This window comes from Caretta caretta, chromosome 3, assembly GCF_965140235.1.
Source record: "Caretta caretta isolate rCarCar2 chromosome 3, rCarCar1.hap1, whole genome shotgun sequence".
Lineage (NCBI taxonomy): Eukaryota > Metazoa > Chordata > Testudines > Cheloniidae > Caretta > Caretta caretta.
The window spans coordinates 141,068,963-141,082,875 of NC_134208.1; the positions used below are offsets into that span (position 1 = coordinate 141,068,963).

Genomic DNA, 13,913 nt, shown 5'->3' on the forward strand with positions numbered 1-13,913 from the left:
AAATGTGGTTGTATCACAGAGCTTGGCTGTAGACAATGGATCATGTGGTGTGGTCTGGGTGAAAGCTGGAGGCATGTAGGTAGGAATAGCGGTCAGTAGGTTTCCGGTATAGGGTGGTGTGTATGTGACCATTGCTTATTAGCACCGTAGTGTCCAGGAAGTGGATCTCTTGTGTGGACTGGTCCAGGCTGAGGTTGATGGTGGGATGGAAATTGCTGAAATCATGGTGGAATTCCTCAAGCGCTTCTTTTCCATGGGTCCAGATGATGAAGATGTCATCAATATAGCCCCTACTCTACTTGCGCTATATTGATGACATCTTCATCATCTGGACCCATGGAAAAGAAGCGCTTGAGGAATTCCACCATGATTTCAACAATACTCCTTTTCTTTTTATTGAGCTCAGTGACAGCCTGAATAGTATTCTCTATTAGCTGGGATTCTTTTTACTTTGGTATTGTCCTTGCTAAATGTAATTTATGAGAGCTAAGAGGTATTGTATCCAGTAACTTCCTTTTCATCTCCATGCAGGTCTGTCCACTTAATGAGAACTCTCTACGGGTACACCTACACTGCAAAAAACAAAAAACAAACAAAAAAAAAAAACCAACAACAACCATCCAGCAGTGAGTCTCAGAGCCCAGGTTGACAGATTCGGGCTCATGCGACAGCACTAAAAATAGCAGTGTAGAAATTTCCACTCAGGATCTGAGACCCACCTACCTTGCCAGGTTTCAGAGCTGAGTTTCAGACTGAGTGAGAAGGTCTTTGCTATTTTTAGCACTTTAGCATGAGCCCCATGAGCCTGAGTCTGTAAACCCTGGGCTCTGAGACTTGTTGCCAGGTTCTCTTTTTTTTTCTTTTTTCTCTTGCAGTGTAGGTGTACCGTTAGAGACCCTGATTTTAGATTTAAGAGTATTTGTTGTGAAGAACATGAAGATGTGGGACTCGATCCTGCAAGGTGTTGAGTACCCTCATCTCCTACTTCTTTGTAGGACCTGGCCGTTGGTCTCTGCCCCAAGGAACTTAACATACTAACTGGGATGTCTGAGGGTGCAGCATATACCTCACTTCAAAAACAGTGCACCTCATCTTGGCCACTCTGCAATAAAGCTGCATGCACGTTCTGAATAGCACCACGAACAGGTGATTATTAAGGTTTAGAATGAGAATTTGTTTTCTCTTTGAAACAAACTAATTAAAGCTGCAGTTCCTTATGCCCCAAATCTTGTTTCCTTTTTTTATGTAACCAGTTGCCAACCTGTGCTTGTGTCCCACACTGCTATCTTTTGCTCTCTTACCCCTCTGTATAAATTGGGAATTTTTATAAGATGAGGCAACAGATGGAGAATAATTTAAATGCATGATCTGTAGATGGGAGCTATATCGTTTTGTCAGATTATGCTGTAAATGGTCTCAATGTAGGGTATTGCTAGAATGGTTAGGATTTGTTTACATAACTGAACTGCATAAGTAATACTTCTATAACTAAAGACTTGTTTCTCTTCACTTGCAATAGTTTGTCTCTCTAATTGAATTATCTTTCATATGCTTAAAGCAAGATATGTCATCCTGTGTAGACAGACAATATGGGCCTGACCCAGTAAGGCTTTAGGGCCACGTGGGCTATTTGCCAAGGAGCCAATAGAATGTAGGATGTTGATTTTGATCTGTAAAGCATCAGATGCTCTGGGACCCATCTCTCTGGGAGACCACTGTTCTCCCTGTGCCAAGCTGCCAGAATTGAGATCAGCGAGGATGCCAGAGCTGGAGCCCACTCATGAAAGAGAGGGGCAGCTGGCAGGGCATTCTGTATTAGGCATCCATCTATCATTGAAATTTGCTTCCTCTGATCCAAAATAGTGATGTGCAATATCAAGGTGAAAACACCAGTTGCTTTGCTGTGAGGGTCTGGGAGGATGCTGATGGGGGGTTGTAGAGTTTAGCTATGTCTTTAGTTGCTGGTGATGTTAATTATTGAGTAAAGAAGTGTCCCTGTGGACCATGTTTTTAAAACATGTCAAGGCTCTAGGGCAAAGGAGAGGTGGTGCCCTTTATGGAATGTTTATAAATCAGTCCAAGTTCAGTTTATTATTTTATTTTGAAGTTGGACCAAGCTCTTAGCACTATCAGAGTTAAGGAACCTGGAGTCAAAAAGTTTTATAGACCACAAGATGCTAAAGGGGTAGGACAGAACTAATAGGAGATTCTTTACTTTTTCTTTGCTGTGTCTCTGTGAAGAAAGTAATTTATAATAGTAACCCCCTACCCCTGAGAGGGAATCTCTGGATGAAGAGTTCTAAGTGTTTTGGAAAAAGGGGTAAATAATACCTACCTTGTAGCTGGGTGTGCTAAGGCAGGGAGAGATTATGTGACTGTCCTCAAGTCACACAGTGAACCAGTGACGGAGCAGGGAATAGAACCCACCTATCAACTCTCCCCAGTTTGGCATCATATCTTCTAACTACACTGCTTCACAGTAAGAAAAGGAGTACTTGTGGCACCTTAGAGACTAACCAGTTTATTCTCACGAAAGCTCATGCTCAAATAAATTGGTTAGTCTCTAAGGTGCCACAAGTACTCCTTTTCTTTTTGCGAATACAGACTAACACGGCTGTTCCTCTGAAACCTGCTTCACAGTAGACATTGCTTCTGCACTGGAAGTGATATATTGCTTCTGGGAGAGTAACTGCATCTGTTTACACAAACAGGACACAATTTCTAGGTCCCTGAAACCACACAACCAGAGTAAAGAAATACATACAGTAGTGAACTTTTGTGTTAATGTGTAATGCCTTAGAAGTTATACACGGTGTGAGACTGTAATTAGCAGCACATTCTATACTATCAAATGGTCTCTTTGTTCACTTGGTTGGCAGCTTAAAACCAGCTGTCAGGGTTTGCAGCTTGCTGGGTTGCGCTTACAGCTTCTTTCTGATCTCCAGTACATGGTAATACAGCTTGTAAAATCAGCTCCATGTGTGCTCGTGCTAACATGATAATAGACATTGCTAAATACATACCAATATAGTCCACACCAAGAGGACCATGTGGTCTGAAATGTGGCCATGCAGCAGCACTGCTGCAGTAGTTTGGGGGAAAAAATCATATTATGGCACATAGCAGATTGGAAAACGTGGTTTTGGCATTGTCTCACATTCTTATTCTTTTTAACCGGGTTTTGTGCGACTTTTATTATGAAGAAAGGTTTCAGAGTAACAGCCGTGTTAGTCTGTATTTGCAAAAAGAAAAGGAGTACTTGTGGCACCTTAGAGACTAACCCATTTATTTGAGCATAGGCTTTCGTGAGCTACAGCAAGAAAGTGGCTTTTTTCAGTTTCGTCCGAGGAAGCTTTTACTAGTGCCAGAGTTGACCAGGGCAGTTCCTAAAAGCGTATATATTGCAAGGTGGCCACATGCAGAGCTGATGTATGTAAGTTCATTCAGTTTATTTTACACTTCAGCTGAGAGATAGTAAAGTACATGACAGAATTACTGCATAGAAACTTTCAATTCCATCTCCAGTTTGTCATTAGAGGTAGTTTAGGGGTGTAGCCATGGAAGTTCAGCCTAGGTTATGTTGTCCTTTCATTCATGTGCACCCTAATTCACCAAGATACTTAAGCATATGCCTAACTTTAAGCATGTAAGTAGTCCCATTACAGTCACATGTTTAAAGTTAGGCTTAATAGCAAGCCTAGCACAATAAATATCAGTCCCTTAGCAACAATCACCCTACCTTGAAGAACTTGGTATTAAAAGACCTAAGCCACACAGTTTGAATCCATGGCCCTACCCACTAAACTTCATCTAAATTTGATGGTGATTCTTTCCAGGGTTTTGGTTCAGCCTATCCTAAGGTGGGGTCAGCTCTCCTGTTCCAGTCTGGTTCCAAGCTCCCCCAGTGTTATGGGGTGCTTGGCTTTAGGGTGTTGGGTCAGGCCCATCTCTGCAACATCTGTCAGTATTTTCCCCCCAACTCATTTGATCATCAAGGAACTGCCAAGATGTCATTAATTAAAAAATAAATGTCTTATGATCTTTTAAAAGCTGGGCATGTAGATCTGTTTCCTTACAAAATTGTGTTTTCTCCTTCTATGCAGTCTGGTAAGGGGTTGTTTTTGTAGGGTTTGTCAGAAGTGCTGATTGTTTAGGGCGGGGAAGGAAGTATTTCTTCACACAACGCACAGTCAACCTGTGGAACTCCTCACCAGAGGATGTTGTGAAATCCAAGACTATAATAGGGTTCAAAAAAGAACTGGTTAAATTCATGGAGGATACGTTCATCAATGGCTATTAGCCAGGTTGGCAGGAATGGTATCCTTAGCCTCTGTTTGTCAGAAGGTGGGAATGAGCGGCAGGGGAGGGATCACTTGATGATTACCTGTTCTGTTCATTCCCTCTGGGGCACTGACCACTGTTGGAAGACAGGATACTGGGCTAGATGGACATTTGGTCTGACCCAGTAGGGTCATTCTTATGTTGGGTGTTAATAGACACTGTACTTGCAATGACCCCAGTTGGAAGGTCAGCATTTACTCCCAGTTACTGCAGGGGCATCTGAGATACCACAGTATTTCACTCTAGTGCTACCCAAGGAAGGGTTCCATTGTTAATGGCACCCAGATGATAAATGTAAACAGATATGACAAAGGAGTCCATTTACGGTTTCCTTCGAACAAAAAACAAACACACAGCACCCACCCAACCTGCAAGCACGAGTACAGTAATGGATATTGGACTAGATGACCTCCTGAGGTCCCTTCCAACCGTGATATTCTATGATATGAGCTCTTCAGGTTATCTGAGGAGCTGTTTGTATGCAGCACTCGTGCTTCTATGCAGAATACTACAGTAGTTGTATGTTTCATGAGCATAGGTTCTGAGTGTCTAACCTCAACTTGAAAGCTCTGCGTGCATTATTTTGGTCAGGTAAATGCAGATGTAACACTTCCAATAGCATATGCTCTGGCTGTACTCAAGACTTTAGTGTTGAGCCGTACGGTGACTGCTTTCATTTCTCAGATAGCACACCTTACGTACGCAGATGATGCTACCTTGGTTGTTGTGGCCCTGTATAGAACTTGTTCCCTCCTGATATTCATTTTGTACAGTGACTATCTTCTCCTAATACAGCACCTAGCACAGGAATGCCCCCTTTCTGATTCAGACCTTTGGATGCCGAGGCAATGCAAATAATAATCCCCTTCTAGTTATCTGCTTTGTTATTTAGAGTCTATTTTATTGAGGATTTTTTTTGTTTTCATAATTCATCATAAAACTTACCGAACACTACCACAGGAAAGTATCCATGAACTTGAGCAAGTGAGGTGCATTTGTTTAAATACAGCTTCCAGCTTGTTTGCTTTTTTACTTTCCTTACTGAAGGAAATGGCAGATTTTTCCTTTTTCACTTTTCCCTGAAAAGGGCGCTTACAGGAGCCCTGAGGGATAGACTAGCAGTGTAGAGCTAAAAGAAAAGGAGGACTTGTGGCACCTTAGCGACTAACCAATTTATTGGAGCATAAGCTTTCGTGAGCTACAGCTCACTTCATCGGATGCAGAGCTAGAGGACTTACTGGGTTTTTCGTGACACAGTGGTAAAAGTTCCTGAGGCCTGTCTACTGCTGTGCTTACCCACTGGTGCACCCGCCCTGGTGGGGGCCTTGGCTGTAAATTGGGTACTTGTTATTTCTATTATCGATATGCTTGGCAGAATTCAATTATTTTTTATAATTTCAGATAATGTATTAAGATTTTTTTTAGATTTTTACAGTTGCAGGAAATTATGGGGAGTTAATAGTTACTATTTAATGAGATTTAAAAACACTGCAATTCAACAAGTTAAAGCTAGATCTCCTTTACAATACAATCGCAGGTCAAAATATAAATACCCTTAAATCAAACTCCCAAGTTCCAAAGCAGCATTTTTCATACGTTGCTGATCTCTAAATTTCAGTTATCAGCAACTGAATTTTTTTCTTCCATTTGTGTGTATGTGGTGAAACCAACGTTTACCAACAAAAATCTAATCCTTCCAACCCTAATTACAGGCCAGGCGTTCGTGTTTTCAGTCTTATTCACCATCTCATTTACTCCCTGTTTACACCCTTCCCCTGGGAATCCCGGTCCCTGTAGTCAAAGTTCCTTGACCAGTTTCAAAACATCTCTTCACCCCCTCTGAGTTAAGACCAGGCTTATTGGAGAAGCTAAATGAATGTTGCTTCCTGTGAGGAGTGTTGGGACGTTGTGTAAAGCAATATGCCCACGTGGGGTTTGATATGGTATCACACAACTGGTGAACTTGGATTTTATTAGCTGTCTGTATGAGTGTTGATGTAGGAAGTTTGCAGCGATGCTGATTCTGTTGCATTCCAAAGGCAGAAGCCCTGGGAACTGTACTATCCCCTTGACTCGGGGGCGGGGGGAGGGATAGCTCAGTGCTTTGAGCATTGGCCTGCTTAAAGCCAAGGTTGTGAGTTTAATCCTTAAGGGGGCCATTTCGGGATCTGGGGCAAAAATTGGGGATTGGTTCTGCTTTGAGCAGGGGGTTGGACTAGATGACCTCCTGAGGTCCCTTCCAACCCTGATATTCTATGACTCCTTTTCCTGTCGGACAGGAATGTGATGTATGCAATTCTGAAATACATATACTAGAACATGGGTTCTGTTTTTTAATTGATGTCACTTAATGGAAAAACTAATTTATTAGCCCTTACGCTTTTAATTTAAAAGTGAAAACATTTTTAAAATGCTCCTATTTTAAGGGATGGAGATGAACTGTATTAAATATCCTTTAAAGAACAGTTGACTCCAACATGATGGCCAAGCTGAGCTCTATTGCCATATATACACTGTACTCTTGGGGGTTCACATCAAAGCCCTTGTGGTAAATTCCAGAGCCCTGCTGTATCCTTTCATCTGTTTTATCCAGGTTACACCAGCTTGACAAGCATTGCCAAACCACTGCCCAGCAGCTAGTGGAGTTACTCAACAAACAGAATCAGCTCTTCAGAGAGAGGCAGATGCTAACAGAGGAGGTGCAGTTCCTGCGAACACAGGTACCATGCCAATACTGGGAACAAGAGAAAAGAAAATCCTAGGGAAATATTCTGCAGCCATCAAGAATGATAAAGACTTTGCTAAACAATCTTGTTTTAAGGTGGTTTTCTTTCTTGATGCATAATCTTCAGAGTCCAGAACTAACTCGTTGATCCAGAGGGATGGCAGGGCAGTTGTACCCACACCCTGATTAAACCTACACTAAATTAAGAAAATACTGTGAGGTGCATCTAAGCAGACCAATACCATTTGTGCCAGTAACTCCTATCAGAAATCTTTGTTTCATCCTTCATGTCAGATGATATAGTAGGCAACAGAAAATTCTTTAACACCATTAGCATGTAGTATTGAAATGTAATCATTTTGAAAACTGTAGTTTTAGGGTGCTACACCTGCCACTGAGTCCCTCACCCTCTGGTTGTGGTTTTGCAATCTCATTTCCCTGTTTTAAAAAAGTTTTTGCCTCCCTTGTCGCAATGCGAAAACCCCACCCAAACCGACTGTACAGAGGAACCAGGGAACTCTCAGTGGGGATCTGTATGGGCACAGCAGTCCACCCTACCACAAGAAGTGGCAGAGTTAAGGCCTTGCTTCTGTAGGGGGGCAGTCTGCAAGCTACTGTTAAAAGTAACATTTTTCAGACACTGATTTTTAAGTTGGATGCTGCCCCTTTAATCATTCACTACTTTGGAAAGGAGGAAGAGAATCATGACTTTTTAAACTGTAACTGAACTGCTGAATTAAACAGTCTCCAAATCTAGCACATAATTAAGCCTTTGTTTCTGTGACTAAGTAAATTAACTGATTCGACCGTATCACTGTGATACCAAGCCATCTGGCTCATGAACAAAGCAAGTTTCTGGGTTCATACATGAAATTTGGACTCTCATTAATGTGAACAGGACCAATATAGTACCAAACTGCAGTGTGAAAGGAGAATCAATGTTTAATGCTAAACTACTTTTTGGTGAACAGCAGCATGATTAAGAGTATGCATGGCAAATATCAGGATGCTTTAACCTAGAACTAAATAAAAAACACATCATAGTGACTACAGGGAAAAGTGGTCTTTTTAATGCTGCCTAGAGTACCCGAGTTACCAATTTTCCCTATGTCTAGAATAAAAACTGTGTTACCTCCCATTTACGGTATCTGTGGGCAAATGTCATGGCAATCACTGTGTTCCATGTTTAAGCTCTTTAGAAGCTGAAGAATGTTGCATTAAGGACTCTGAGATGTGGCAGATTTTCAGTTAAATCAGATAGTCATGGTTGTGTACTGCTGCCCACCTTCTAGATGTGCTGCTAACTAAATTGAATATTGTTACCACTGAAAGTCAGCTTTACAGTTGTAAAGGATGCATTTGTTAAAACAGGGAACGTGGGCTGCAGTCAAGGCTTTTTACCACCAACACCTAGCAGTCTGGCCTGATTTTTTAAATTGTGCACCGTGCTCTTTGAGCTAAATTTATTGTTGCGTGTTTTATTTGCAAATTTGAATATGTGCAACTGAAATGTCACTTATCCAAATAGAGCCATGAAGCTCAGACATGGATGCTGATGGGGACAAGGTAGGAACCTGGATGGATAGGAGAAATGAGGACTAGTCACTAAAACTTTAATGCAGATTTTTACATAGATAAGGTTTTAGGTAGAGAATAAGACATTTGTCTTCTGGTCTGACATGAGGATTGAAGGCTGCTCCCTATGATGATTATTCAAATCTATATGTGATCCTATAACAGAAACTGCTTTTTTCTTCAAAATTGTAGCAATTGCTGCATTTAATATTGAAATGAATAGGAGAAGATATCTGAAAACAAAGAACAGGTTTACATTAGGGCTGTCAATCACAGTTAACATCACATGAGTAACTCAAATTAATCAGGATTAAAAAAATTAATTGCACTGTTAAACAGAACATCAATTGAAACTTAATATTTTTTGATTTTCAAATATCAATTTCAGATACAACACAGAATACAAATTGCACAGTGCTCATCTTATATTTGTACCATAAAAATGATAATAGTATTTTTCAGTTCACCTCATACAAGTACTAAAGTGCAATTTCAAATGTAGGTTTTTTTGGTTACATGACTGCATGCAAAAACAAAACAATGTAAAACTTTCGAGCCGACAAGTCCACTCAGTCCTACTTCTTGTTCAGCTAATCACTAAGAAAAACAAGTTTGTTTACATTTACAGGAGATAATGCTGCCCTCCTTTAATTTACAATTACCAGAAAGTGAGACCGGACATTTGCATGGCACTTTTGTAGCTGGCATTGCAAGGTACTTACGTGCCAGATATGCTAATCATTCATATCCCTCTTCATGCTCCAGCCACTATTCCAGAGGACATGTTTCCATGCTTATGATGCTTGTTAAAAAAAAAAAAGTGTTAATTAAATTTGTGACTAAACTCCTTGGGGGAGAATGGTATGTCTCCTGCTCTTTTTTACCTGCATTCTGCCATATATATTTCATGTTGTAGCAGTCTGATGATGATCCAGCACGTGGTGTTCGTTTTAAGAACACTTTCACTGCAAATGTGACAAAATGCAAAGAAGAGACCAATGTGAGATTTCTAAAAAGATAATTACAGCACTTGATTTAAGAATCTGAAGTGCCTTCCAAAATCTGAGAGGGATGAGGTGTGGAGCATGCTTTCAGACATTTTAAAAGAGCAACACTGATGTGGAAACTACAGAACCTGAAACACCAAAAAAGAAAATCAACCTTCTCCTGGTGGCATCTGCCTCAGATGATTAAAGTGTACATGAGTTGGTCTGCACTGCTTTGGATCGTTATCATGCAGAATCCATCATCAGCATGGACACGTCTTCTGGAATGGTGGGTGAAGCATCAAGGGACATATGAATCTTTACTGCATCTGACATGTAAATATCTTGCAATGCCAGCTACAACAGTGCCATGAGAACACCTGTTCTCACTTTCAGGTGACATTGTAAACAAGAAGCAGGTAGCATTATCTTCTGCGAACTTAAACAAACCTGTTTGTAACATTTTAGAGCCTACAAGGCCAATCACTCAGACATTGTTTTGTTTTTGAATGCAGGGTTTTTTGGTACATAATTCTACATTTGTAAATTCAACTTTCACAATAGAGAGATTGCACTACAGTACTTGTATGAAGTGAATTGAAAAATACTATTTCGTTTTTACAGTGCAAATATTTGTAATAAAAAATATAAAGTGAGCACTGTAGGTATTCGGTGTAATTGAAATCAATATATTTTTTGGATGTTTTCTACATTTTCAAATATTTAAATAAATGGTATTCTATTAACAGCACAATTAATCATTAATTTTTTTAATCACTTGACAGCCTTAGTTTACATGTAATTTGACATGGAAATCATCTCACCCTTTGCATTATTGGTACCAGTGTGACCACGCTGTCCAAGCTACAGGTATTCATATTCCCACGTACACACTACTTTTTGTGCTGAAAATTCAATCCAACATTTTAATGCAGTTACACGAGTGGGGAAAACAAAAACTGAATAGTACATTTAGCATCTGTATTTGGTATTTGCCTTAAGAGACAAGTTAATTCTATTACACTCTAACCCCATGTTAGTATTCCCCCTATTCTTAGCATTCAAGGGCCACAAAAGTGTCTAGACTGTTCTGAAAATCTTTTCAGCTGAAATGTTCTTACATTTGCTGGACAAGTTCTTGTGATTTTACCAATTTAACAAAAAGGCCAGTCCTTCCAGTTTTTCAGCTACCACAAGGAACAAGACTTGAGGGCTCTTAGCACTTTCTACAACATGTTAAACACATGATTGGTACTATCACAAGTGAAAAGAGGTTTTAATTTCTGGAGAAAGTGGTCACAAATAATATTAGCTGTTGCCTTATGACTGAAGGTGTCACCGTATTATTTTATTTGCTCACAAAGTTGTAATGAAGGTTCTGGGAGTTTTGAGTTAGAAATAATCATTTTGAAAATATTTGTCCCACAGCCCACCAGAGAATTTTAAATCCTCAATCCCCTCTGTCTAACACAGGTTGAATGTAATTAGCAACGGACCTTCTAATTTCCCTTTTCTGATCGGAATTTATTTCTTCCTCTCATGAAACTCAAAGCATGTTCTTTGCACTTGTCTCTCTCATAGCTGCAAATGGGTTAAATATGGTCAATTGCTTGGTACACCACCCACTGTTTAAGATGCTTGCAGGCCATGATCGTCATTGACAGATTTAAGGCCAGAAGGGACGATTATGATAATCTGGTCTGATATAACCAGGGCTTTGGAGCTGTGCTCTGGCTCCGCTCCAGCTCCACTGCTCCGGAGCTGCTCTGTGCTTCAGCTCCGGGCTCTGCTCCAAAGCCCTGGATATAACAAACTATAGAACCGCAGCCCGTAATTTCTGTTTGAACTATACCATATTTTTTTAGAAATAAACTGCTTCAAAACAAGGCGCCCAAGATTAGGGTCCAAAGGCCCTATTTACAACCTACCTAAGTGGCCGGATTTCAAAAAGTGCTGAGTACTTATGAAAGGCCATTAAAGTAGGTACCTAATCATGGCATTTAAGCTCCCACTTTTGAAAGTCTGGCTTCTGCTGTTGCTCCTCCTGTTGGGAGGAGCAACTCCTGTTGCTCCCAAATCAGGAGAGCGAGCAATAATGCTGAGCTTCCTCCATACCCAACTATCAGAGAGAGAATCTGTTTTGCTCCCACCCGAGTTATGCTATATAAAGGTTTAATAATATACAGTATATAAACAGTTTGATTGCGATAGACCCCTCTTTGACATAGTTCCTGGTACTGTATTGAGGGGCGCATACACTATTCTCTCCCCTCAACTGCCTTAATAGACTGCTTGTTTACCAGATTATTGGCTTCCCTAAATGGGCCACGTCTTGTTACATAGCAGAATTCTCTTTGCTTAATCCAGTGCCCTCTGAATTCTGGGAGCAACTCAAGTCCTACTTACCTTATACATTTCAATAAAAGCTTCAGTCATCTAAAGATAGAATAGCTGTAAGAACATTAGAAATTTAAATGGCCTTTTTCTCAATTTACATGAAACATCTTATTCAGAGTTTCATTCTAGATAGTTAATGATGGTCCAGTGAACAGTATTTGAGCTGGGATAGCGAAATGCAAGTGTTTACATACACACAATAGCTATGAAGAGCAGAAAAGTTGCAAATTGCAAACCTTCCCACCAGAGGTTTCTTAACAGAACAGAAGCAGCTTCCTGTTTTGATACAGCAGCCCACACTATCTACAGTCTGAACAATTCACAGTAAATAGTCTCTGGCACAAACCTGCCACCTTTTTCCTGGAAAGGAGAAGGGGCAGCACCTTAGACGTGCCCTAAAACAAGAGCTCTTACTTACTGGTAAACATGAACAATGACTAGAGCTCCTGGAGATCTTGTTTTTCAGGGATCAGATGGCTCTGTTCTTACTACCTGTAAGATTTTTGATCTTGAAAAAAGCCAAGGACAGCAGGTCCACAGGAAGTTTAACTTTGAAAATTTGTTTACATAGCATTACCACATTCGTAACAACTGATGAACTTCATTTCTGAGAACTTAAGCACAGGAAGAAGAGTTACAAACAAATTAGAAATGCAAGTAACTATGCAACACAAGTTATTTATAATCCCATATTTTATTTTTATCTTTCAGTTACCCTGTATACCAGTCTGAATGCTGGTTGAAGCTGACCCAAAGCAATTTTTCAAATGAAAGAAAGCTCTTGCTGGTTCAGTTCAGTTGATTTACTTTAGCTGTTTCACACGTTGCATTTAAATCATTAAACCTTTTTGAATGCAAACAGCTTTCCAAAGTTTGAAATAAGACTTCCAGCATGTGAGTTTTCCCAAGTGCTTCCTGTGAAGTGGTTAGGCTCAAGATCAAGTTAAAATAGCAGGTGCACAGGATGGATTTAACATTTAGTTTGTGTAATTTTTAAGAAAATATTTTAAATGTATTTTGTAACTTATTCCAGCATGTGTGTCTTGTTACATATGTAAATACCAATAAACTTACCTTGATTTTTTTTGTGTGTGTCTCATTTTGAATTCATGGGGAAGCTGTGCAGTTATCTTTTGGCATATAACACCTTATATATGCTGGTCTCCTTTAGTAATAAGGGGAAGGAAGTTTTCAAGATATGTAGCTAACGGGAAACTTTTCCCTTTAAACAGCCTTGTACAAGATTTCTTCAATTAAGTTCTAGTCTAATGCTAAGTGTTTGATAATATGAAGTAATTTGCATGAGGTCTTGGTTAGCACTCAAATCAAAATTTTAAAAAAATTAGCTTTCACGGACCAGATAAATTCTTTCCTAGGTGATTAAAACGCTAACATACCTTAATAAATAAGTACTTACAGAACAAACACTTGCATGGTGCATCTCTCTCTAAAGATTAAAATTCACATCACCTGCATAAAGTTGGAACAGCAGTCTATATTCAAGAGAACTGCGGAAGTAAGGTAAGTGAAATTCACTTCAACCCACATGGTGGTAGCATCCTGTACGAATCTGATCACAGCCTGAAACTTCTTTAAAGTATACTCTGTAGTGATCTATGCTTCAGTAAAGAGAAAGGCCTATGTAATCATTAGTTGACTAAAGGAATCCAAACTAATTCAAAGCCTTTAGAGTAACATACATGTTATTTAAATACAACTAGTAAAACCATTGCTACATTTAGCTCAGTCGTAAGAAGCTTAGTGCTTTTTTCAGGAGTAGATGTTGACTTTAAGTGACAGAAATTGGATTTCAAATTGTATTTGAAAGGTGTCAAATTAAAGGTGGTATATTCTATCAATGAGACTGTACAGCGAGGTACATTGGCCAT

At 39.8% G+C, this 13,913-nt stretch overlaps 1 protein-coding gene across 8 annotated transcripts in view; it reads left to right on the plus strand.

Moving 5' to 3' along the window:
• SDCCAG8 (SHH signaling and ciliogenesis regulator SDCCAG8) overlaps nt 1-13,108 on the plus strand; it is a 156,942-nt gene extending 143,834 nt beyond the window's left edge. For 5 of the 8 annotated variants that reach the window (XM_048843722.2, XM_048843719.2, XM_048843718.2 and 2 more), the window contains 2 exons: nt 6,935-7,061; nt 12,736-13,108. In XM_048843722.2, the coding sequence (XP_048699679.1) occupies nt 6,935-7,061; nt 12,736-12,756 (148 nt within the window). In that variant the 3' untranslated portion in view covers nt 12,757-13,108. Of the gene's footprint in view, nt 1-6,934; nt 7,831-12,735 lie in introns of those variants that run through there. The other 3 variants (XM_048843714.2, XM_048843713.2, XM_075126954.1) reach the window with 2 other exon arrangements.
• The last annotated feature ends 805 nt before the right edge of the window (nt 13,109-13,913 follow it).